Raw genomic sequence first — 26,928 nt, 5'->3', positions numbered from 1 at the left:
AAATGGTAAAAAAAACTGAAAACAAAATCCCCTTGTAAATGGCGAAACGGCTGCGCGGCCCTATCTGACGCCCAACGATCTCGAAACTGGAGCAAAAGTTCACAATGAAAATCAGGTTCCGCTCCACACAGTCCCGCGAAAAGCTTCCCGGTTCTGCGAAAAGCTTTATCTTCTGTGTTTCTATTTTTTTTTTATTTGCTCTACAGTGTTTTATTCCATTCAGTTTAGATTGCTACCAAACGGATTCGCAATCATTTCAATCGCTTCTCCATCGACCAATCCGAACGCGAATGAACGAAAGAACGAACGTACAGCCACAATGACGTCGATGAACGAACTGAGGGCACTGTTTTCCCCCGGGGGTGCACAAAGGGGGGAGAAGAAGGTGAACAACGACCGTGGAACCGTGAGGTTTGACGTAAGGTATTCTTTTTTTGTGGCTTTGGTGCTCAAACATTATGAAAAGAAACGATCACTTTACGGTCGTGTCAGAGAGCCGATTTTACCTTCATGCGTCACTGGGGAGGGCCCAGCCCGAGCGAGACTTTTACCGAACGTGGGCATTCACGCTGAATGAAAAGTGGCTCCGTATCTACCTTAGCTGTTTATTGTAGCAAACAAAAAAATCAGCTCACACACACACACACACACTTACAAAGCAAACGCGATAAAAGCTCTTGGAAGCGCAGCGTTGTGCAAAACAAATTTCACCCAATTGGAGGAGAGAGTGCGAATAAGTAATTTGCTTTGCTGCCTCCCTGCCCGGATAAGGCAGTTACATTACAGGCAAACGAAATAAGTGATTGGGCGGATGTTTCTTCGATTCGGTGGGGGGGGGTTGTTTTTCTTTCACCCAGACGGTAGAGAGTTGCTAACTTTTGCCAACTTTCTTCTCTCTACATGCGGCAAGAACTTTTCCGAACGACAAATTCGTGCGCGCCAATCAGCAATAGCAAACAGTGCTCTTGTTTTTTGTGCTGTAGCATTTAATTAATCTAACGTAATAATTGTACTTACGACGTGGTGCGGACGGTGTGCTGTATTTTCGCTTTGGTAATTTTGGAGAGCGACCACCACACGGTTCGATGGAGGCGCTTGGTACTTCACTCGGGTGCGCGCGTGGACGTCGACCCAAAGCGAACAGAACGAGCCCAGTATCGTTTGGTTGCATTCTTCTTGTTTCGCTACTAAACCAAGCATTTTTTTCTTAACAACCCTACGGTTCAGTTTAACTCTTAACGAATGGGACTTCCACTCCAGCAGAAAGCAGAAGCCAGCGGGTGGGCTTTTTTGAGCTTTTTGTTTTTTTTTTGTTCGGGCATGTGGTGCGTGTTTTTTTGCACAATGTTCTTTGATGTTGGGCTGCAACGCACTGCCAGTTTCACCTTGCCCTTTTAATGTTTCGTTTTTTTCTTGACTCGTTCTATTCTCGGAAGGTATTTTAGCTCTCTAGATTGCACAATAAAGCGTACGACTATGCGATTGTGGATGGAATTTATATGAGCAGCAGATTAAATTCCTTATTGCAGTGTTTAGAGGCGATATTGACTACACAGCAATCGCGTCGTAGTGACTGTGGCACAATATTGTGACTGATCGTCATCATTCTGCCTGGTGAATGTCATTTTATTCAATTTTTATTTTAATCATTTTATGCCGAGCTTCTACATTTCATAACATTACTCTCTAAAACAGTACTTTTTACGTTGCTCTACTCTGCTTCAATTGGTACAAAATGCTCTCTAAAATGCACTCAAAAGCTTCAAAACCATCCTCGAGCCGAACAAAAATGCGCTTGCCGGGTACAATTGTGTTCCTTCTTTCCGTACGACCATGCTCGAACAACGCTTTGCAGCTCCCTGCACATCGAACAGCAGCACACATTCCCTTGCACAACGGACGCTCGCAATCCTTTGTGTGTGCTCCCGGGGCTGGGGTTGTTTTTTTTTTTATTCTGAAGGGAACTATTTCGAAACGAGTAAAGTTTTTCCTAAATCACTTCGAGAAAAGGCCATTGCGAAATCGGTTTCGGGAGAAAAGGTTGAACAGAGCAGAGCAGATGCCCCGTCTCGGCTGCCCCGAAACGCTTCTTTGCACCGAAGAATTTAGAATGAACTTTGCCCGAAGCCGTTCTTGAACGACCCGGCACGAATAATTATCATTACTGCTTGAGGTGCTTCTTGTAGTGTACCTACTCGTTCTGTGTGCAGGCGAAACAGCAGCGTAAATGAAAGCTGTAAAGGCTTTTTATGTGACTTGGCGGCAAACGATGATTCTTTCCGTAATTACAGGAAACTAACTTTACATTTCTACAGTTAACAGCATGCGATGTTAAAAGTAAATAATCAATTCAAAACTCCCCTCTTCTTCTTCTTCTTCTGCTCTCTTTACAGACAATAACAACCATTGAGAAGCAAGTGAATAATAACTTCGGGGCTTCAACATGAGCTCGCGTCACGCCTTCTACACCGTCGAGGTGGGCGACACCAAGTTTACCATTCTAAAGCGATACCAAAACCTGAAACCGATCGGTTCCGGTGCTCAAGGCATTGTATGGTAAGTGTACTAATATGCCCCCAAACCCACACACACCTACAGCTTACGGCATCCGCCGCCAACCGGACACATTCCTTTGCAATTAAACACGCACAGACAGACGGACGACGACGGGGACGGGAGTGTCACACACACTGCTGTGAGCATACACCTTTTACAACGCTTTTAGATTAGTTGAACCGCGTTTTACTGCTGCTGCTGCTGCTCAGGACACGTCCTATTATATTCCCTTGAGAGGTTGCAGTTTCCAAACGGCAAAAAGTCAATCTCTCCGGCTGTGCAGCCTCTATTGTGCTGCTTCTACCATTGCTCCTTGGTTGGGATATAGGTTTGCGCCCCCAAAACGTATGTGTGAGCATGCCTGTTGATGAATAAAGAAGCAGCAAGTTTCAGGTTTGCCAGCGTGTGTGCATCCATCGCGAGAGGAGGGGGCGCGCTTTGGTTCCCGAAGTGCAAAGGGCGAAACAATTTTCAATTATGCAGAAAGTTCAAACCCACACAAAACCCCTCAACATGTGTGTGTGTTGGTGTGTGCGTTAGTGCATTATTGAATGGAAAGCAGCAAGCCTCGTTTAGTTTTTTTTTTTTTTGTTCGGGCATTTGGAGATGGGTTTGCCCCAGAAGAGAAGAATACTTTTCATTCACTGTATGTGGGCTCTTCCTCCACTGCTAACTCGGGAGGAAATGTAACTGCTATCTCTCGTTTGTGTGTGTGTGTGCAGTTTGCGAATATCGCATTGCACTCGAGCACTCCTCGAGTCCTGGCTGCTTGGATTGAAATGGATTTGCGTTCTTCTGCCATTTTTTTTGGTCTGTTTCCCCCATTTTCCAAAAGATTTGCCCCACGGCGACGGGGCAGGTTTGATGAGGGTTGGCTTGTTACAAAAACCATTCCCCAACAGCACAATGGGGAAGTGCTTCCCCAGTCACTTTAATTGCCTGATTGAGTTTTGCACTGCTGCCTGTGCACAGCTTTAATGTTTTATCACTTCAACACAGACCCATCGTGTTGGGCCGATTTTCGCCTTTAAAAAGGGAGAACATTGTGTTGTAAATTGCATATATTTAGGCGGATTTCCAATTTGCGAGCAAGTGTACGAGCTTTCACAAACAGCTAAGCGCCTGGATGTATGCAATTTGCGGCTCAAAAGGTGTGTTTTTACACTTTAAAGCCATGAAATATGGTTAATGTTCGTTCCACTCTCTGCGCGCGAACGTGCTTCTTTCCTTTGGGAAATATTTTTTAATTTATTTATTTACACACACACACACACACACACACACACACACACACACACACACACACACATACACACACACACACACACACACACACACACACACACACACACACACACACACACACACACACACACACACACACACACACACACACACACACACACACACACACACACACACACACACACACACACACACACACACACACACACACACACACGCACAGTCAGGTGATGTTTTCATACATCGCCCGCGCTACGCAACCTTTAATCTCGCCACTTCCCCGGGGGCGTAAGCAGAGCAAATTTTGAATTCTCACTCCACCGTTATACCGTGGCGGGAAATATCGTTTGACAAATATTAATATTGCCCCTTAAATCTCTACCCAATTCTGGCGTTTCACACCCTCTGGTGGCAGTGGTGGCAGTGGTACACTCTGCTTGCAACCCGGTGCAGAGCTTGCTGAAGAAGAAAGCTGAAGTGAAGTTATTTCGTGCGCCTAATTTGCTTGCTCTAGCAGCAGGAAAGCAGCGCAGCAAAACATGGGAATATAGATCTTGAGTCGTGTCTCGTGCGCTGCTTTCTGGAATACATTTCCCAAAGCAGCCCTCGCGGTACGAGACGGCATAAGTCGTTTCATTTTTCCGGCTGTATCTCTTCCGGGAGCTTTCTCGAGGTGGTGGAGCAGGAGAAGGAGTAGTTGCACATATATTTTCTATGAAAATGGATGTTGCTGTGTGCGCCCCTATGCCGTACCAAGTACACATATGGAATCGTGTTTCATGCACAAAGCTGGAAAACAACAGAAACGAGAGCCCGTCTGTAGCAGCAAGCTCTCCGTGAGCTCGGCATGAGTAACTTTTCCATGCATGAAATTTGTGCCTGTGATGATAATAATAATTTTTATTATTTTTATGGCCCTCCCATCACCCACTCCCCTTCTTTTGCAGAGGATGCAGGCACAGCACACACACAGCATTTGCCTACGTCGACCGCCGAACGAGAAACGGCCGCCATTAGAGACCAACACCGGTTCGGGTTTTGGTGCCCGGCCTGCGGCTGGATAGGAGAGACAGGGGAACCACCACCAAAACTGGTTTGCCAAGAGAAAATCTGCCACTAATCACCTTTGTGTACCATTGTGGCTGTGTTCGCATGTGTATGTGTGCCGCGTTGCGTCTAAATTTATGATTCGAGAGAGGCCTCAAAACTCGAACATCAACCACAATCTTCCGGTCGATTGAGAATTGCTGTGAGTGCAGACCTCCCAGAAATAATGGCATTTTCGTGTGCAACTGTGGTGCAACCACACACACACACCAAATGAGGGGGGGGGAATGCCTGGGAGAAGGGTTACTGCTGCGAGTGATGCATTGGCGTGCGATATGATTGGCCCGGCGAGCTGCAGACGACGGGGAACATCGGGGATTATGTTGCAGAATTGTTTACCAATTTGCATATAAGTACAACAACCTACCAAACAACCAACCAGTAGACCGGCCAGAAAGGAAAGAGGAAGCCGGTAGTCCTGTCCGCGACTGCACGTACCACCATACCCCCGGATATGTCGCTGGAAGTAGTAATTAATCGCAAACACAGGAGAGTAATTAAAAGGTTATTGCACCAGGATGTTCAGTTCCACCAGTCTGTGTGGGTTTGACGCTGCTTGAAGAGCTGCTGCTGTATGTATAACACTCCTAGGGGAGGGATACAGGCCTCTTCCATCACAAACATTGACATCATCTCGATGCCATACTCTCTTCCTTTGCTGCTGCTTGGGGTCCAAAATTCGTTGTGTAATCGAGTGGATTTTTGGCATTCGGAAAATGTCCTTTCTTCTCCATTATCCGGTACATCCTCGAAGCTCGAAGTCGTAAATCACTGCGGATTTACGTATGCGTGTGTGTGTGTGTGTGTGAGAGATTTACTGCTGCAGCCCGATGGTTTTTGCGAGCCGCATCCAGTAACGGCAATCAACTGCGCGTCAAATCGACCCGTCAGAATCGTTACAGGGTTTGGGAGACGGCAAAGACTTGGCTTTGGCGTGCCCCAAAATGGTTGTTGCTTTCTGGAGGAGTGTGTGTGTGTGTGGTCGTCTCCATCTCTATACGCGCTGCGGCTGTGGATATGATGGTGAAAGCAAAACAGGTCATTAATTTTAATGGTCAATTCAGTGTGTCCAGCTGGGAGGAAGAAAAATTGAGGAATGGGAAGGGACCATAGTGGGCATGGCTCACGAACATCGTTTATTAAGCTTAAGCTAAATGAACCGAACACAAGCTTGAGAATGATTCATTTGGGATTGTCTTTTTTGTTTGTATTTTTCTCATTTTCATTTCCTTCTTTTGCTTTCTTCTGTTGATAATTTTGCTTGATTTTTTACAATTTTTTTTTCTTTGTTTTATATTATTCTTCATTGTAACTATGATTTTCACATTCTTTTATTATGCTTTTAATAGTGTTTGATCCTTTTTTTCTTATTTCATTTTAGTTGAGTGTGTGTGTGTGTGCAGTTGCAATTGCCGTGTTTTTAATTTAGCAACTGTTGTCGTTGTCGTTACGTTGCTACCAAGTGTGTTCGAAACGCGATTCCGTTGCGTTCGAGAAGGTCCGGTCCTTTCCCGGGCGGTGCAATTTCCTGTTTCTCTCTGTGTTGTGTTGTTACACCCACCAAGCCTTTTGGTCTAGTCAAGAGCCCCTCATATCCCTAAAGAAAGCAAAAAAAAGCTCACAGAAGAGCTCCGCTTGAGGCAATAGAAGAAGAGAAAAAAAAACCATGAGCCGAAGAACGACAAACTATGTGCGGTACCAGTTCTCGGACACGGAGTTCGAGGTCCCGGAGCGGTACACCAAACTGGAGGCGAAAGGGTTCGGTGCCCAGGGCACGGTTTGGTAAGTCCCCGTACGCCTCTCGCCTCTCTACTATGTTATGTGAACGTTAACCGCACGCAGCAACAGCAAGCCCCAAAAAGACGGCGATGGTGCAGAGAACGAGAGAGTTGTCTTAATGTGTAACGACGCCGCTGTTTGAAATGCTTTGTGTAGGATGAAATTAAAGTCTTTTATAATCTGTGTTTTAGAGCGCTTTCCGACTTCCGACTAAAAGCACCCTATTAAGTACCAAAAGCTCAGCAAAATTGGAGCTCCCGGCGGAGATGTGTGTGTGTGTAGACAAGTAGAATCTTCCATTATTAATGTGCATGCAAAAGCGAGCGAAATTGATTACAACGCCTCCCTGCTCATCTCCCCGTCGTCGCCGTCGTCGTCGTCGTCCGTTCGCTAACATAATCCTCTCGCCAATCGAAAGAGATTACAGATTAACAACCACTCCCTAACATGGAAAGGACGCTAACACACGTTTTACTTACAACCCTCTGCCGTCACTGATGTGCCTCTAACGTTATTAAGAAAAATCTCCGTTCCCCTTGCCTGTCCTGTGTCTTTTACATCTAACCAAACCTCTTTGTCAATCAGATTAGTAGTTGCCGGTGGTCCCCTTTACCGGTGGTGGTGGTTCTCGGTGATTGGTTGGTTCGCTTTATGTCGTTTGCTGCTTCAAGATATCCGCAAGAAAGAACACGAATACCATGCCTGCAGGCATACTACACGCTGCAGATGTCCGCAGTAATATTAACATTTTCCTGCCCTCTTCTTTACTTGTCTTACATTTCCTTCTCTTTCTCTGTGTGTGCACACGTTTTGCAGCAAAACACGCTACAAAATTGATGCAAAAATCCCAGAAACCAATGTCACTTACCGTTCGTTCTTTTTTTTTTCTTTCTTTCTCTCTTTTACCTCCAGTGCCGCATACGATACAGTAACACAGCAGAACGTTGCCATCAAAAAGCTATCCAGACCTTTCCAAAATGTCACTCACGCCAAACGAGCCTACAGGGAGTTTAAGCTTATGAAATTAGTCAATCATAAAAATGTAAGTGCACACGACCCGGTCTGTGTGTGTTATTGCAACAGAATAATCATATTAAACTGTGATTTGTGTTTTTTTTCTCTCTCCTCCCCCGTCCGTAGATCATTGGACTGCTGAACGCGTTCACGCCCCAGCGCACACTAGAAGAGTTCCAGGATGTGTACCTGGTCATGGAGCTTATGGATGCGAACCTCTGCCAGGTCATACAGATGGATCTGGACCACGAGCGGATGTCCTACCTGCTCTACCAGATGCTGTGCGGCATCAAGCATCTCCACTCGGCGGGAATTATTCACCGGGTAGGTGGTCAACAATTAGCAGCGCGGCAAAAATGTCATGTGCAACACGTGCTGTTAATCACAACCGCAACCAATGAACGTATCTGTGGTAGCTTGGTGTTCACGATGCTGATACTCCATGAAAGTGCGACATGTGAATGCTTGAGTCTAACACGATACTTTGACTGACAAGCTGAGCCTAATGCCGTCGCAAGCATGAACGAAGTGCAAGTCAGCTCTCGTACACTACTGTGATGATGTGAAACTCAAACAGTTGGTGGATCAATCATATGCTTCGTGATATTTTTTTAGCATCAAACTCTTGGTCACTCACTTGGTTATGACATTTACTCCCTAAAACTGGCGACCAAGTGACTGACCAAGAGTTGGCTGCACAAAATGTCACCAAGCAAGTGATGGTCGCGCCAACCTCTGATCATTGAAGTAGAGCTCTTGACACTGACATGATTTTGTTTCAGTCGGAATTTGTCATGACAATGTCAGTGACATTTTGCATAACTGATCACTGTTTTAAAAAAAGTCATCAAAAATGACTGACCAAACGTTGATTGCTAAAATGTCACAAAGCATATAATTGGACACAGCAACTGATTGAGTATCACCTCTAATCATCACAATTCTGTACGTGACGCTGACATGGATTTTTTTTAAGTCAGATTTTTTGTATGACATTGACAGTGACATTTTGCAGCACTGATCTCACAATCGTGTATCTGCTGCTCTAGTACTTACATCGTATTAACATGATTCTCGTTGCGCCTTTGCAGGATTTGAAGCCCTCCAACATTGTGGTAAAGTCGGACTGCACACTGAAAATCCTCGACTTTGGGCTGGCCCGTACGGCCGGCACCACCTTCATGATGACGCCGTACGTCGTTACGCGGTACTACCGTGCGCCGGAGGTCATCCTCGGGATGGGGTACAAGGAGAACGTCGACATCTGGTCGGTCGGCTGCATCATGGGGGAGATGATACGCGGCGGCGTCCTGTTCCCCGGTACAGATCATATTGATCAGTGGAATAAAATCATTGGTGAGTGCTCTCGAAATCCCGCGTGATCAAAAGTACGCGAATAATAGCAACTCTTCTTCTTCTTCTTCAGAACAATTGGGTACTCCGTCCCAGAACTTTATGACACGGTTGCAACCGACCGTGCGGAACTACGTGGAGAACAGGCCCCGCTACTCGGGGTACGCGTTCGATCGGCTCTTCCCGGACGTGCTGTTCCCGACCGACTCGAACGAGCACAACCGACTGAAGGCTAGTCAGGCGCGGGATCTGCTCAGCAGGATGCTGGTGGTCGATCCGGAGCACCGCATCTCGGTCGACCAGGCGCTGGTGCACAGCTACATCAACGTGTGGTTCGACGAGAGCGAAGTGAATGCGGTAAGAGTTAATCTGTTGAGCAAAGAACATGACAAGATTAGATGATAATGTATTGCATTCACCTTCGCTTTTGCAGCCCGCACCCGGCCCGTACGATCACAGCGTGGACGAGCGTGAGCACACGGTCGAGCAGTGGAAGGAGCTGATCTACCAGGAGGTGATGGAGTACGAGGCGCGCAATAATCTGGCGGACGGGGAGGGCGCTCCACGGTAGAAACCAGAGGGCAGCTGTACCGCTCGGTCCGGTTCACAGCCAACTTCTTCCTCTTTAGCGACGGACGAGGCAGCAGGAGCAGCAACAACCGCACCACCACACCACCACCCGGTAGAAGAAGGAACGACGACGACGACGGCGGAGCAGGAGGAGCCTACTGCTGAGGAGTGAGGCGCCAGGCCACTCTTTGTTCCCTCTCCTCCACCCTGACGCGCGCACATGCACAAGCAAGAACAAGTGAAAGCAATAATATGCTACCTTTTTAGCAAACAAAAAACCACCACCATTAACCCTGGAGACCAAGGAGACCTGACCCTCGGTTGAAGCTCATCGGCGCTCACACGTGCGGCGTTGCGGTCAGTTTCGAGAGGGAAAACCAAGACACACACACACGCAACTAAAAAGTGTCTGGATGCAAATGCAACACCAGAGGGAGCCAGAGGAAAAAGAGAGAGAGAGAGAAAGAGAGAGAGAGAGAGAGAGAGAGAGAGAGAGAGAGAGAGAGAGAGTGATATGGTTTCAAGTATCTATCCTAGCGTAGAGAAAGGAAAAAAAGGGAGTTGCTGAAGTGATGCCGGCAGCTGTGCGTCTTTTGGTTGGTGATGGTAGTGTGTGTGTGTGTGTGTATGTGTGTGTATGTGTGGTGGGACATTTCCCTTTGTACGTCGTCCTCTCTCTCTCCTTCTCTCTATCTCTTCCGTATCTGGTCATATGAATAAGTGCAATAATGTGTCGTCCACACGGCAGCCTGCTTGGAGAAAAAAAGAGGAAGCAACAGTGGCATGAATGAGGAATGTGAGGGATAGATAGATCGAGAGAGAGAGAGCGAAAAAAGTGATATTTACAGCCTGACAAAGAACGAGAATGTCCTTAGTAGAAATTGCGATCGGTGTCTGGTCGGTATTCCGAATGATTAGTAACCGAGAACACTAAGAACAGAAGAGTAGAGCAGTCAAGCGAATGAACCAGAACTACAGAAAACTCAAGAACTAGAGCGAGCGAGAGGGAACTGTGAAGACAAACGTTTAGTTGGAATTTTAGGTTCACATTTCCGTTTTCATTTCGTTTCGAGGTAAGTTTTCCCTTTTCTTTTGTTATTAATTGTTTCGCAAGTGCTCGATCAACTACTGTCGATAGTAGTAATCACACAGAGTTCAAAGTTCAAACACTTTTACCCCCGTTGCAGTACTGTTTGTTATCTTATTTCGCTCTTTAATTGAATTATGGACCGATGATACATCACCATCGACGGATTAGGCTGTTGTTGATTTACCGAGAGCACTAAACGTTAGGGACAAACTGTACTATGGATTCCAACATTGTATAGCTGCAGTGCTCAATACACATACACACCCACCCACTGCCCTCTATTTTGAATTTAAGAAGCAAACTCGAAACGACAAAGGCAAAGACACCGAACACAGACAGAAAGACAGCCTCAAATAAGGGTTGAACCAATACCACCACACACCCCCCGCACTGTCAGAAAATCGATGCAGAAAAGGAACAAAAATAAAAACACGTACTTAAACCGACAGACAGACACGAGAAGGGGGAAAAAGAAATAGTTAAAGCATCTTTGATTCAGTTCATGAGCATACCATGCCTCCATAAAAACGCTAAAATTGACAACAACGGTACAGCAAAGTAAAACAAACAAAAACAAGCAAAAAATGGAAGGTATTGATAAATTATTTGACTCACAGTAAGGAGACAGACACGCATCCTTCGGGAAGAGTTTAAGGAAGAGTGGGGTGCGCGTCATGTGTATTTGTTAATTGCAAACTCATTTGAATAAAGACGTCGTCGGCAGTAAGGCAGTAAATATTACTTTAGTCTATATATATATATATCATTAAATACCATAATACAATAATACCTTATAATGAATATATGATACCGTAGCAGGAAATATCCGTGTACATAGCAAACAGCTCTAGTGTGTTCCCCTCACTTTATAACGCTATCGAAATGGGGTAGGGAAAATGCGTACAGAGGAGCCGTGTGCGCGAGAAAGAGAGAGAGCGGCAGATTTCGCAAATAATCAAGCTAAATAATTATGGTTACTGGAAAAAGACTATTACAAAAACAGCAGACTATTGAAACGCAATGCGCAGGAAGGAAGGAAGGCAGGAAGTCTCTCTTCCTTCTACCAATTCTCATCATTTGTGTAGAGAGAGGTGAAAACAACTGACCGGGCGTCACACGCCACGGTTTTGACTCACACACATACACAATCATACCCCTCACTCTTTTGGGGAAGAACAAGGAGACATTATGGGGAAACGCTGCTGTGTATTGAGAGTGATTAGTTCGAATAATGAAAACGAAAAGCATCCTCGGAATAGATCGTAACACAACACAAGGACACAAATTAATGAAACAAATATCCAATTCTTCAAGCGCAAAACAAAACACACACACAGCAGCAGACAGCAGTAGCTTTGTTTGTCTCCCCGTTGGCACAACACCTCCTCGTCCCGTATGCTGCAACATTCTATGAAAAGGAAAAAGGAAAACCTCCCCTCTATTTCTCTAAACTAATCGAATGTTAATTGCGGTTTAAAGTTTTTCCACCCGCTCTCTTCTCAATCGTATCAACAGTCGAAGGAAAACAAACGTGGAAAATGAAGAAGAAAAAAGAGTGTAGTAGGAAAAATTAAAACTTTAAAACGAAAAGCAGCAGCAAAAAACATAAACATTGCGAACAAACAAACAAAACACACTCTAAAGCAAAGCAAACAATTTAGTGCAAAATAGAGCGCAAGCAATTCGTACACACACACACACTCGGACACAGAAAAATAGAGAAAAAGGACTCGGAGTTAGATGAAGGTAGCGAGTGGTAAAGAAATTAAAAAAAATAATAAAACATTAAGCAAGCTTACATGAAAAAAAAAACAAACAAATAACCAAAACAAACAAACAAACAAAAAGAAAAGATGAAACACAGAGAGAAAAGAGGAGAGAGACAGAAAAGAAGTAGCACACATTTGAAGCAAAAGAAGAAGAAGAAGAAGAAGAAGAAGAAGAAGAAGAAAACAAGATGGTACAGTTTTACGAATCCGCCCTTTTTATAAAAACAAAAGTTAAAGGTGAAGCAGACGTTAGAAGGGGAAAACAATTTGCTCTGAAACATGATAAAATAATAGAGAAAAAAAAAACAAAAAAATATGTCCCAAAAACAAACAAAAAAAAAAACATTGTATTGTCCGCTAAAACTACAAGCTAAACCAACAACAACAGAAACAGAAGAAACACTTGTTCACAAACACTGTTTTGCCCCCCTCCCCGTTGGGATGCCCGCGCACGCGCCCCTTTCAGTGAAGAAATAGGGTGAATCAAGGGGGAATTTTTTGGACAATGCGTGATGGGGGGAAAAAACGTTCACAAACACTCACACACAGACACAAACTACGCTACATATGGCTTAGGAAGAAACTAATAATATTGTGGATTTATAAGTAGAAGCTTTCCGAATTACGAAGAAAAACACACAGCCATACAGAAACTCGAGTTCTTCTCTACTTAAGCGTACATCTTCTCGACTCTTTACAACCTGCATAGTGAAGGGGGTGAAGTGAACGAAATGATCCTATTTGCAGAGTAAAAGTAACATACACGGGACATACACACGCACACCCACACACACCTAGTGACAATCGCTTCAACTTTTGGTCGCCTCAGTACACAGTTCTGCCTTCCTTTTGTCCATCAGCAATAGAAGAAAAGCGTCCGGTTGGAACCCGAAAGACGTTCGAAAGGATCAGTCGAATGGAATTACAAGACACACACACACACGTACATGCACACACTCTTTCATGCGTCCATAGTCGAGGCAAAGCGCGGGGAAATGCTGCTTACCATGATATATTCGTAGCTCTAAACACTTATAAAAGCAACACCACAGCAAAACAAAGCCACTACTATATAGAGAGAGAGATAATGATAAAGAGAGCAACAAAACGTACATACCACATAGTAGAAACAGACAACAGCAACCACAAAACTAATGTGAACTTACTTACCTCTCTCCAACAAAATCTCATTCCCTTTCAGCTCGTTTGTTAGAAACAGATTTAAAAAAAACAGCAAAACAGAGAGAAACAACCCCCCTTAATAATAGAGAATAAAGGAGAGTGACCGTCGCAACCCAGCTCACACTAAGCTCGTAGTGCAAACCAACACACAGAAAGCAATAGCAAAATATGCTGGATTATCATCATCTGCATCCGTTAATCCATCTTTTCCGGTGCGTTTTGTTCGTATTTTTCCCTTCGCTCGGTGCCTGGGACGTAAGCGAAAGTTCCCCAGTCCCCAGTGGCGGGGGGAAATAGGCAATAGGTACTGCACCCGCCATACAAGCCTCTAATTAGGAGCAGGCATTAGCATTATGCATTTGCAAGCGATTGAGATAGAGAGAGAGAGAGAGAGTTGTGTCTGTTATTATAAAACGAATGAAGAAGATAACAAAATTGACTAAAGAGAAAGAAAAAGAAAAAGAGAGAAAGAGAAAGAAGAAAAAACACATCTAGATAAAAGAAAACAGACGCGCCTCCATGTGTGTATACTTGTACTGGCAGGAAAAAAAGGAAAATAAATTCAAAAAAAGAAGAAAAGAATACATGAAGAACTACCAAGATTATAAAAGCGTAATAAATGATTTCGTGAGAGTGATAACAAAACATAACAAACAAAAAAGAATAAAACAAAACACACACAGATACACACACACACACACTGGCAGAAGGAGCAAAAAGTAAGGGAACTCCAAAAAGCAAAAACAAAAAGATATTAAAAATGAAAGCAAAGGAAGAGCAAACAAACGGAAGAAAATGACAAACCAGTTAGGCTCTGAACCGCTCCAACCCTCCCGAAAGCCATGTGTGCTGCAGTGGAAATTAAAACAAGCAGATATATAAATAAAAGCATAATTTAGCAAGAGCAGCTGGGAAGAAGGAAGGAAGAAAAGAACAGCAACAAAAAAAGCAAAACCGTGTAGTGGGCGACATATAATAATAAAAAAAAATCCGCGTGTTGTGCGTTGGTGTGCGTTTGAAAGGCTGAAACATGGGAGAGAGAGAGAGAGAGAGTTCCACTTCTTCGTACGCAAGCAGTTGCGTTTAGAGGGATAAGTGTGCTGCTGAACGGTTGAACTGAAGTAGGAGACGAGCAAAGACGAGGAAAATCACAATAGTAATAGCAGCAGCAGCAGCAGAAGCAGAGCAGGGATTGGTAAAAGTTCATAAGACAAGAAGAAGAAGAAGAAGAAGTGAACAAGCGAAACACGTGTGTGAGAGGAAAGATTGGAAGAAGCAGTAAGAAAAAAACTGAAGAAAAAAAAAAACAAAGGAAGAATTATTCGAATGCACGCGATAAATGAAAATAAATGAATTAATAACTACCAATAATCCACGTGGGTAAATGATTTCTTCATAAGGCGTAATCCATCAACGTAACGCTTGTAGTATGGGGAAGTGAGGGAAAAGATACACACTCCATCCGTCATCTTTTCTCTCGTGTGATAAGAGCATGTGATAAGCGCCCAATAAGAGAGAGGAGCGTTAGATCTTCTCACACTAGCGAGAGCGAGACATGGTGAGAGTGTGGATCGATAGAGTTACCTCCTGATTTGGATGATCTCCTGTTACGATGCCTGGTATTTTGGCCCGCGTTAGTAGCGTTTTGATTGGTCGCAGCATCCCTCAAAGGTAGTGGAAGGAGCGAGAGAAGCGATACACACTCTCCTCGTCATCTTTCGTCTCGCATGATAAGAGCATGTGATAAGCGCCCAATAAGAGAGAGGTGCGTTAGAGCTTCTCACACTAGCGAGAGCGAGACATGGTGAGAGTGTGGATCGATAGAGCTACTTCCTGATTTGAATGATCTCCTGTTACGATGCCTGGTATTTTGGCCCGCGTTAGTAGCGTTTTGATTGGTCGCAGCATCCTTTAGAAGTAGCGGAAGGAGCGAGAGAAAGAAAACACATTTGCGATTGTCGCAAAAACTTCTGCGACTTTTGCAATTGTCGCAAGAACTTCTGCGACTTTTGCGATTGTCGCAAAAACTTTTGCGACTTTTGCGATTGTCGCAAAACCTTTTGCGACTTTTGCGATTGTCGCAAAAACTTTTGCGATTGTCGCAAAAACTTTTGCGATTGTCGCAAAAACTTTTGCGACTTTTGCAATTGTCGCAAAAACTTCTGCGATTGTCGCAAAAACTTTTGCGATTGTCGCAAAAACTTCTGCGACTTTTGCGATTGTCGCAAAAACTTTTGCGACTTTTGCGATTGTCGCAAAAACTTCTGCGACTTTTGCGATTGTCGCAAAAACTTCTGCGACTTTTGCAATTGTCGCAAAAACTTCTGCGATTGTCGCAAAAACTTTTGCGATTGTCGCAAAAACTTCTGCGACTTTTGCGATTGTCGCAAAAACTTTTGCGACTTTTGCGATTGTCGCAAAAATTTTTGCGACTTTTGCGATTGTCGCAAAAACTTTTGCGACTTTTGCGATTGTCGCAAAAACTTTTGCGACTTTGCAATTGTCGCAAAAACTTCTGCGACTTTTGCGATTGTCGCAAAAACTTCTGCGACTTTTGCGATTGTCGCAAAAACTTTTGCGACTTTTGCGATTGTCGCAAAAACTTCTGCGACTTTTGCAATTGTCGCAAAAACTTCTGCGACTTTTGCGATTGTCGCAAAAACTTCTGCGACTTTTGCGATTGTCGCAAAAACTTCTGCGACTTTTGCGATTGTCACAAAAACTTTTGCGAATTTTGCAATTGTCGCGAAAACTTCTGCGACTTTTGCAATTGTCGCAAAAACTTCTGCGACTTTTGCGATTGTCACAAAAACTTTTGCGACTTTTGCGAATGTCGCAAAAACTTTTGCGACTTTTGCGATTGTCGCAAAAACTTCTGCGACTTTTGCAATTGTCGCAAAAACTTCTGCGACTTTTGCGATTGTCGCAAAAACTTTTGCGATTGTCGCAAAAACTTCTGCGACTTTTGCGATTGTCACAAAAACTTTTGCGATTGTCGCAAAAACTTCTGCGACTTTTGCGATTGTCGCAAAAACTTTTGCGAATTTTGCAATTGTCGCGAAAACTTCTGCGACTTTTGCGATTGTCGCAAAAACTTCTGCGACTTTTGCAATTGTCGCAAAAACTTCTGCGACTTTTGCGATTGTCACAAAAACTTCTGCGACTTTTGCGAATGTCGCAAAAACTTTTGCGATTGTCGCTAAAACTTCTGCGACTTTTGCGATTGTCGCAAAAACTTCTGCGACTTTTGCAATTGTCGCAAAAACTTCTGCGACTTTTGCGATTGTCGCAAAAACTTTTGCGACTTTTGCGAATGTCGCAAAAACTTTTGCGACTTTTGCGATTGTCGCAAAAACTTTTGCGACTTTTGCGATTGTCGCAAAAACTTCTGCGACTTTTGCAATTGTCGCAAAAACTTCTGCGACTTTTGCGATTGTCGCAAAAACTTTTGCGATTGTCGCAAAAACTTCTGCGACTTTTGCGATTGTCACAAAAACTTTTGCGAATTTTGCAACTGTCGCGAAAACTTCTGTGACTTTTGCGATTGTCGCAAAAACTTCTGCGACTTTTGCGATTGTCGCAAAAACTTCTGCGACTTTTGCAATTGTCGCAAAAACTCTTGCGATTGTCGCAAAAACTTCTGCGACTTTTGCGATTGTCGCAAAAACTTTTGCGACTTTTGCGATTGTCGCAAAAACTTCTGCGACTTTTGCGATTGTCACAAAAACTTCTGCGATTGTCGCAAAAACTTCTGCAACTTTTGCGATTGTCACAAAAACTTTTGCGACTTTATTCACCACACACTCTCCGCCCGTCACCTTTTCTCTCGTGTGATAAGAGCATGTGATAAGCGCCCAATAAGAGAGGAGCGTTAGATCTTCTCACACTAGCGAGAGCGAGACATGGTGAGAGTGTGGATCGATAGAGCTACCTCCTGATTTGGATGATCTCCTGTTACGATGCCTGGTATTTTGGTCCGCGTTAGTAGCGTTTCGATTGGTCGCAGCATCCTTCAAAGGTAGCGGAAGGAGCGAGAGAAGCGATATACACTCTCCTCGTCATCTTTCCTCTCGTGTGATAAGAGCATGTGATAAGCGCCCAATAAGAGAGAGGAGCGTTAGATCTCCTCACCCTAGCGAGAGCGAGACATGGTGAGAGTGTGGATCGATAGAGCTACCTCCTGATTTGGATGATCTCCTGTTACGATGCCTGGTATTTTGGCCCGCGTTAGTAGCGTTTTGATTGGTCGCAGCATCCCTCAAAGGTAGTGGAAGGAGCGAGAGAAGCGATACTCACTGTCCTCGTCATCTTTCGTCTCGCATGATAAGAGCATGTGATAAGCGCCCAATAAGAGAGAGGTGCGTTAGAGCTTCTCACACTAGCGAGAGCGAGACATGGTGAGAGTGTGAATCGATAGAACTACCTCCTGATTTGGATGATCTCCTGTTACGATGCCTGGTATTTTGGTCCGCGTTAGTAGCGTTTCGATTGGTCGCAGCATCCCTCAAAGGTAGTGGAAGGAGCGAGAGAAGCGATACACACTCTCCTCGTCATCTTTCCTCTCGCATGATAAGAGCATGTGATAAGCGCCCAATAAGAGAGAGGAGCGTTAGATCTTCTCACACTAGCGAGAGCGAGACATGGTGAGAGTGTGGATCGATAGAGCTACCTCCTGATTTGGATGATATCCTGTTACGATGCCTGGTATTTTGGTCCGCGTTAGTAGCGTTTCGATTGGTCGCAGCATCCTTTAGAAGTAGCTGAAGGAGCGAGGGAAAGGATACACACTCCGCCCGTCACCTTTTCTCTCGTGTGATAAGAGCATGTGATAAGCGCCCAACAAGAGCGAGGAGCGTTAGATCTTCTCACACTAGCGAGAGCGAGACATGGTGAGAGTGTGGATCGATAGAGCTACCTCCTGATTTGGATGATCTCCTGTTACGATGCCTGGTATTTTGGTCCGCGTTAGTAGCGTTTCGATTGGTCGCAGCATCCTTTAGAAGTAGCGGAAGGAGCGAGAGAAAGAATACACATTTGCGATTGTCGCAAAAACTTCTGCGACTTTTGGGATTGTCGCAAAAACTTTTGCGACTTTTGCGATTGTCGCAAAAACTTTTGCGACTTTTGCGATTGTCGCAAAAACTTTTGCGACTTTTGCGATTGTCGCAAAAACTTTTGCGATTGTCGCAAAAACTTTTGCGACTTTTGCAATTGTCGCAAAAACTTCTGCGACTTTTGCGATTGTCGCAAAAACTTTTGCGATTGTCGCAAAAACTTCTGCGACTTTTGCGATTGTCGCAAAAACTTTTGCGACTTTTGCGATTGTCGCAAAAACTTCTGCGACTTTTGCGATTGTCGCAAAAACTTCTGCGACTTTTGCGATTGTCGCAAAAACTTCTGCGACTTTTGCGATTGTCGCAAAAACTTCTGCGACTTTTGCGATTGTCGCAAAAACTTCTGCGACTTTTGCGATTGTCGCAAAAACTTCTGCGACTTTTGCGATTGTCGCAAAAACTTTTGCGACTTTTGCGATTGTCGCAAAAACTTTTGCGACTTTGCAATTGTCGCAAAAACTTTTGCGACTTTTGCGATTGTCGCAAAAACTTCTGCGACTTTTGCGATTGTCGCTAAAACTTCTGCGACTTTTGCGATTGTCGCAAAAACTTCTGCGACTTTTGCAATTGTCGCAAAAACTTCTGCGACTTTTGCGATTGTCGCAAAAACTTTTGCGACTTTTGCGAATGTCGCAAAAACTTTTGCGACTTTTGCGATTGTCGCAAAAACTTTTGCGACTTTGCAATTGTCGCAAAAACTTCTGCGACTTTTGCGATTGTCGCAAAAACTTCTGCGACTTTTGCGATTGTCGCAAAAACTTTTGCGACTTTTGCGATTGTCGCAAAAACTTCTGCGACTTTTGCAATTGTCGCAAAAACTTCTGCGACTTTTGCGATTGTCGCAAAAACTTCTGCGACTTTTGCGATTGTCGCAAAAACTTCTGCGACTTTTGCGATTGTCACAAAAACTTTTGCGAATTTTGCAATTGTCGCGAAAACTTCTGCGACTTTTGCAATTGTCGCAAAAACTTCTGCGACTTTTGCGATTGTCACAAAAACTTTTGCGACTTTTGCGAATGTCGCAAAAACTTTTGCGACTTTTGCGATTGTCGCAAAAACTTCTGCGACTTTTGCAATTGTCGCAAAAACTTCTGCGACTTTTGCGATTGTCGCAAAAACTTTTGCGATTGTCGCAAAAACTTCTGCGACTTTTGCGATTGTCACAAAAACTTTTGCGATTGTCGCAAAAACTTCTGCGACTTTTGCGATTGTCGCAAAAACTTTTGCGAATTTTGCAATTGTCGCGAAAACTTCTGCGACTTTTGCGATTGTCGCAAAAACTTCTGCGACTTTTGCAATTGTCGCAAAAACTTCTGCGGCTTTTGCGATTGTCACAAAAACTTCTGCGACTTTTGCGAATGTCGCAAAAACTTTTGCGATTGTCGCTAAAACTTCTGCGACTTTTGCGATTGTCGCAAAAACTTCTGCGACTTTTGCAATTGTCGCAAAAACTTCTGCGACTTTTGCGATTGTCGCAAAAACTTTTGCGACTTTTGCGAATGTCGCAAAAACTTTTGCGACTTTTGCGATTGTCGCAAAAACTTTTGCGACTTTTGCGATTGTCGCAAAAACTTCTGCGACTTTTGCAATTGTCGCAAAAACTTCTGCGACTTTTGCGATTGTCGCAAAAACTTTTGCGATTGTCGCAAAAACTTCTGCGACTTTTGCGATTGTCACAAAAACTTTTGCGACTTTTGCGATTGTCGCAAAAACTTCTGCGACTTTTGCAATTGTCGCAAAAACTTTTGCGACTTTTGCGATTGTCGCAAAAACTTCTGCGATTGTCGCAAAAACTTCTGCGACTTTTGCGATTGTCGCAAAAAGTTTTGCGACTTTTGTGATTGTCGCAAAAACTTTTGCGACTTTTGCGATTGTCGCAAAAACTTCTGCGATTTTCGCAAAAACTTTTGCGACTTTTGCGATTGTCGCAAAAACTTTTGCGATTTTCGCAAAAACTTTTGCGATTGTCGCAAAAACTTTTGCGACTTTTGCAATTGTCGCAAAAACTTCTGCGATTGTCGCAAAAACTTCTGCGATTGTCGCAAAAACTTCTGCGACTTTTGCGATTGTCGCAAAAACTTCTGCGACTTTTGTGATTGTCGAAAAAACTTCTGCGACTTTTGCAATTGTCGCAAAAACTTCTGCGACTTTTGCGATTGTCGCAAAAACTTCTGCGATTGTCGCAAAAACTTCTGCGACTTTTGCGATTGTCGCAAAAACTTCTGCGACTTTTGTGATTGTCGCAAAAACTTTTGCGACTTTTGCGATTGTCGCAAAAACTTCTGCGACTTTTGAGATTGTCGCAAAAACTCTTGCGATTGTCGCAAAAACTTCTGCGACTTTTGCGATTGTCGCAAAAACTTCTGCGACTTTTGCGATTGTCGCAAAAACTTTTGCGACTTTTGCAATTGTCGCAAAAACTTCTGCGACTTTTGCGATTGTCGCAAAAACTTTTGCGACTTTTGCGATTGTCGCAAAAACTTTTGCGACTTTTGCGATTGTCGCAAAAACTTCTGCGACTTTTGCAATTGTCGCAAAAACTTCTGCGACTTTTGCGATTGTCGCAAAAACTTTTGCGATTGTCGCAAAAACTTCTGCGACTTTTGCGATTGTCGCAAAAACTCTTGCGATTGTCGCAAAAACTTCTGCGACTTTTGCGATTGTCGCAAAAACTTTTGCGACTTTTGCGATTGTCGCAAAAACTTCTGCGACTTTTGCGATTGTCGCAAAAACTTCTGCGATTGTCGCAAAAACTTCTGCGACTTTTGCGATTGTCACAAAAACTTTTGCGACTTTATTCACCACACACTCTCCGCCCGTCACCTTTTCTCTCGTGTGATAAGAGCATGTGATAAGCGCACAATAAGAGAGAGGAACGTTAGATCTTCTCACACTAGCGAGAGCGAGACATGGTGAGAGTGTGGATCGATATAGCTACCTCCTGATTTGGATGATCTCCTGTTACGATGCCTGGTATTTTGGCCCGCGTTAGTAGCGTTTTGATTGGTCGCAGCATCCCTCAAAGGTAGTGGAAGGAGCGAGAGAAGCGATACACACTCTCGTCATCTTTCCTCTCGTGTGATAAGAGCATGTGATAAGCGCCCAATAAGAGAGAGGTGCGTTAGATCTTCTCACACTAGCGAGAGCGAGACATGGTGAGAGTGTGGATCGATAGAGTTACCTCCTGATTTGGATGATCTCCTGTTACGATGCCTGGTATTTTGGTCCGCGTTAGTAGCGTTTCGATTGGTCGCAGCATCCTTTAAAAGTAGCGGAAGGAGCGAGAGAAAGAATACACATTTGCGATTGTCGCAAAAACTTCTGCGACTTTTGGGATTGTCGCAAAAACTTTTGCGACTTTTGCGATTGTCGCAAAAACTTTTGCGACTTTTGCGATTGTCGCAAAAACTTTTGCGACTTTTGCGATTGTCGCAAAAACTTTTGCGATTGTCGCAAAAACTTTTGCGATTGTCGCAAAAACTTTTGCGACTTTTGCAATTGTCGCAAAAAATTCTGCGACTTTTGCGATTGTCGCAAAAACTTTTGCGACTTTTGCGATTGTCGCAAAAACTTCTGCGACTTTTGCGATTGTCGCAAAAACTTTTGCGACTTTTGCGATTGTCGCAAAAACTTCTGCGACTTTTGCAATTGTCGCAAAAACTCTTGAGATTGTCGCAAAAACTTCTGCGACTTTTGCGATTGTCGCAAAAACTTCTGCGACTTTTGCGATTGTCGCAAAAACTTTTGCGATTGTCGCAAAAACTTCTGCGACTTTTGCGATTGTCGCAAAAACTTCTGCGACTTTTGCGATTGTCGCAAAAACTTTTGCGACTTTTGCGATTGTCGCAAAAACTTTTGCGACTTTTGCGATTGTCGCAAAAACTTTTGCGACTTTGCAATTGTCGCAAAAACTTCTGCGACTTTTGCGATTGTCGCAAAAACTTCTGCGACTTTTGCGATTGTCGCAAAAACTTCTGCGACTTTTGCAATTGTCGCAAAAACTTCTGCGACTTTTGCGATTGTCGCAAAAACTCTTGCGATTGTCGCAAAAACTTCTGCGACTTTTGCGATTGTCACAAAAACTTTTGCGAATTTTGCAATTGTCGCGAAAATTTCTGCGACTTTTGCAATTGTCGCAAAAACTTCTGCGACTTTTGCGATTGTCGCAAAAACTTTTGCGACTTTTGCGATTGTCGCAAAAACTTTTGCGATTATCGCAAAAACTTTTGCGACTTTTGCGATTGTCGCAAAAACTTCTGCGACTTTTGCAATTGTCGCAAAAACTTTTGCGACTTTTGCGATTGTCGCAAAAACTTCTGCGACTTTTGCGATTGTCGCAAAAACTTCTGCGACTTTTGCGATTGTCGCAAAAACTTCTGCGACTTTTGCAATTGTCGCAAAAACTTTTGCGACTTTTGCAATTGTCGCAAAAACTTCTGCGACTTTTGCGATTGTCGCAAAAACTTCTGCGATTGTCGCAAAAACTTCTGCGACTTTTGCGATTGTCGCAAAAACTTTTGCGACTTTTGCGATTGTCGCAAAAACTTTTGCGACTTTTTCGATTGTCGCAAAAACTTCTGCGACTTTTGCGATTGTCGCAAAAACTTCTGCGACTTTTGCGATTGTCGCAAATACTTTTGCGACTTTTGTGATTGTCGCAAAAACTTCTGCGACTTTTGCGATTGTCGCAAAAACTTCTGCGACTTTTGCAATTGTCGCAAAAACTTTTGCGACTTTTGCAATTGTCGCAAAAACTTCTGCGACTTTTGCGATTGTCGCAAAAACTTCTGCGATTGTCGCAAAAACTTCTGCGACTTTTGCGATTATCGCAAAAACTTTTGCGACTTTTGCGATTGTCGCAAAAACTTCTGCGACTTTTGCGATTGTCGCAAAAACTTCTGCGACTTTTGCGATTGTCGCAAAAACTTCTGCGACTTTTGCAATTGTCGCAAAAACTTTTGCGACTTTTGCAATTGTCGCAAAAACTTCTGCGACTTTTGCAATTGTCGCAAAAACTTCTGCGACTTTTGTGATTGTCGCAAAAACTTCTGCGACTTTTGCGATTGTCGCAAAAACTTCTGCGACTTTTGCAATTGTCGCAAAAACTTTTGCGACTTTTGCAATTGTCGCAAAAACTTCTGCGACTTTTGCGATTGTCGCAAAAACTTCTGCGATTGTCGCAAAAACTTCTGCGACTTTTGCGATTATCGCAAAAACTTTTGCGACTTTTGCGATTGTCGCAAAAACTTCTGCGACTTTTGCGATTGTCGCAAAAACTTCTGCGACTTTTTCGATTGTCGCAAAAACTTTTGCGACTTTTGCGATTGTCGCAAAAACTTTTGCGATTATCGCAAAAACTTTTGCGACTTTTGCGATTGTCGCAAAAACTTCTGCGACTTTTGCGATTGTCGCAAAAACTTCTGCGACTTTTTCGATTGTCGCAAAAACTTTTGCGACTTTTGCGATTGTCGCAAAAACTTTTGCGACTTTTTCGATTGTCGCAAAAACTTCTGCGACTTTTGCGATTGTCGCAAAAACTTCTGCGACTTTTGCGATTGTCGCAAATACTTTTGCGACTTTTGCAATTGTCGCAAAAACTTCTGCGACTGTCGCAAAAACTTCTGCGACTTTTGCGATTGTCGCAAAAACTTTTGCGACTTTTGCGATTGTCGCAAAAACTTCTGCGACTTTCGCGATTGTCGCAAAAACTTCTGCGACTTTTGCAATTGTCGCAAAAACTTCTGCGACTTTTGCAATTGACGCAAAAACTTCTGCGACTTTTGCGATTGTCGCAAAAACTTCTGCGACTTTTTCGATTGTCGCAAAAACTTTTGCGACTTTTGCGATTGTCGCAAAAACTTCTGCGACTTTTTCGATTGTCGCAAAAACTTTTGCGACTTTTGCGATTGTCGCAAAAACTTTTGCGACTTTTTCGATTGTCGCAAAAACTTTTGCGATTATCGCAAAAACTTTTGCGACTTTTGCGATTGTCGCAAAAACTTCTGCGACTTTTGCGATTGTCGCAAAAACTTTTGCGACTTTTTCGATTGTCGCAAAAACTTTTGCGATTATCGCAAAAACTTTTGCGACTTTTGCGATTGTCGCAAAAACTTCTGCGACTTTTGCGATTGTCGCAAAAACTTTTGCGACTTTTTCGATTGTCGCAAAAACTTTTGCGATTATCGCAAAAACTTCTGCGACTTTTTCGATTGTCGCAAAAACTTTTGCGACTTTTGCGATTGTCGCAAAAACTTCTGCGACTTTTGCGATTGTCGCAAAAACTTTTGCGACTTTTGCGATTGTCGCAAAAACTTTTGCGATTATCGCAAAAACTTTTGCGACTTTTGCGATTGTCGCAAAAACTTCTGCGACTTTTGCGATTGTCGCAAAAACTTCTGCGACTTTTTCGATTGTCGCAAAAACTTTTGCGACTTTTGCGATTGTCGCAAAAACTTCTGCGACTTTTTCGATTGTCGCAAAAACTTTTGCGACTTTTGCGATTGTCGCAAAAACTTTTGCGACTTTTGCGATTGTCGCAAAAACTTTTGCGATTTTCGCAAAAACTTCTGCGACTTTTGCGATTGTCGTAAAAACTTCTGCGACTTTTTCGATTGTCGCAAAAACTTTTGCGACTTTTGCGATTGTCGCAAAAACTTCTGCGACTTTTTCGATTGTCGCAAAAACTTTTGCGACTTTTGCGATTGTCGCAAAAACTTTTGCGACTTTTGCGATTGTCGCAAAAACTTTTTCGATTGTCGCAAAAACTTCTGTGACTTTTGCGATTGTCGCAAAAACTTCTGCGACTTTTGCGATTGTCGCAAATACTTTTGCGACTTTTGCAATTGTCGCAAAAACTTCTGCGACTGTCGCAAAACCTTCTGCGACTTTTGCGATTGTCGCAAAAACTTTTGCGACTTTTGCGATTGTCGCAAAAACTTCTGCGACTTTTGCGATTGTCGCAAAAACTTCTGCGACTTTTGCGATTGTCGCAAAAACTTCTGCGATTGTCGCAAAAACTTCTGCGACTTTTTCGATTGTCGCAAAAACTTTTGCGACTTTTGCGATTGTCGCAAAAACTTCTGCGACTTTTTCGATTGTCGCAAAAACTTTTGCGACTTTTGCGATTGTCGCAAAAACTTCTGCGACTTTTGCGATTGTCGCAAAAACTTTTGCGACTTTTGCGATTGTCGCAAAAACTTCTGCGATTGTCGCAAAAACTTCTGCGACTTTTTCGATTGTCGCAAAAACTTTTGCGACTTTTGCGATTGTCGCAAAAACTTCTGCGACTTTTTCGATTGTCGCAAAAACTTTTGCGACTTTTGCGATTGTCGCAAAAACTTTTGCGACTTTTGCGATTGTCGCAAAAACTTCTGCGATTTTCGCAAAAACTTTTGCGACTTTTGCGATTGTCGTAAAAACTTCTGCGACTTTTTCGATTGTCGCAAAAACTTTTGCGACTTTTGCGATTGTCGCAAAAACTTCTGCGATTGTCGCAAAAACTTCTGCGACTTTTGCGATTGTCGCAAAAACTTTTGCGACTTTTGCGATTGTCGCAAAAACTTTTGCGACTTTTGCGATTGTCGCAAAAACTTTTGCGACTTTTTCGATTGTCGCAAAAACTTCTGCGATTGTCGCAAAAACTTTTGCGACTTTTGCGATTGTCGCAAAAGCTACTGCGACTTTTGCGATTGTCGCAAAAACTTTTGCGACTTTTGCGATTGTCGCAAAAGCTTCTGAGACTTTTGCGATTGTCGCAAAAACTTCTGCCACTTTTGCGATTGTCGCAAAAACTTCTGCGACTTTTTCGATTGTCGCAAAAACTTTTGCGACTTTTGCGATTGTCGCAAAAACTTTTGCGACTTTTTCGATTATCGCAAAAACTTCTGCGATTGTCGCAAAAACTTCTGCGACTTTTTCGATTGTCGCAAAAACTTTTGCGACTTTTGCGATTGTCGCAAAAACTTTTGCGACTTTTGCGATTGTCGTAAAAACTTCTGCGACTTTTTCGATTGTCGCAAAAACTTTTGCGACTTTTGCGATTGTCGCAAAAACTTCTGCGATTGTCGCAAAAACTTCTGCGACTTTTGCGATTGTCGCAAAAACTTCTGAGACTTTTGCGATTGTCGCAAAAACTTCTGCCACTTTTGCG

General features: G+C 43.4%; 2 protein-coding genes across 12 annotated transcripts in view; one reads left to right on the top strand and one right to left on the bottom strand.

The window, feature by feature from the left end:
* The window catches only part of LOC120954773 (stress-activated protein kinase JNK), a 65,145-nt gene extending 50,109 nt beyond the window's left edge, over nucleotides 1–15,036 (top strand). For 10 of the 11 annotated variants that reach the window (XM_040375004.2, XM_049610536.1, XM_040375003.2 and 7 more), the window contains 6 exons: nucleotides 2,394–2,556; nucleotides 7,600–7,729; nucleotides 7,828–8,025; nucleotides 8,793–9,057; nucleotides 9,128–9,411; nucleotides 9,488–15,036. In XM_040375004.2, the coding sequence (XP_040230938.1) occupies nucleotides 2,444–2,556; nucleotides 7,600–7,729; nucleotides 7,828–8,025; nucleotides 8,793–9,057; nucleotides 9,128–9,411; nucleotides 9,488–9,625 (1,128 nt within the window). In that variant the 5' untranslated portion in view covers nucleotides 2,394–2,443 and the 3' untranslated portion in view covers nucleotides 9,626–15,036. Of the gene's footprint in view, nucleotides 1–2,393; nucleotides 2,557–6,289; nucleotides 6,691–7,599; nucleotides 7,730–7,827; nucleotides 8,026–8,792; nucleotides 9,058–9,127; nucleotides 9,412–9,487 lie in introns of those variants that run through there. The other variant, XM_040375000.2, reaches the window with a different exon arrangement.
* LOC120955650 (guanine nucleotide-binding protein subunit alpha homolog) overlaps nucleotides 1–26,928 on the bottom strand; it is a 252,778-nt gene that overhangs the window by 87,460 nt on the left and 138,390 nt on the right. The gene's annotated exons all lie outside the window — the stretch shown is intronic.

The sequence above is a fragment of the Anopheles coluzzii genome, chromosome 3 (assembly GCF_943734685.1).
Source record: "Anopheles coluzzii chromosome 3, AcolN3, whole genome shotgun sequence".
In the NCBI taxonomy this organism is placed as follows: domain Eukaryota; kingdom Metazoa; phylum Arthropoda; class Insecta; order Diptera; family Culicidae; genus Anopheles; species Anopheles coluzzii.
This window is presented reverse-complemented; position numbering and strand designations above follow the sequence as displayed.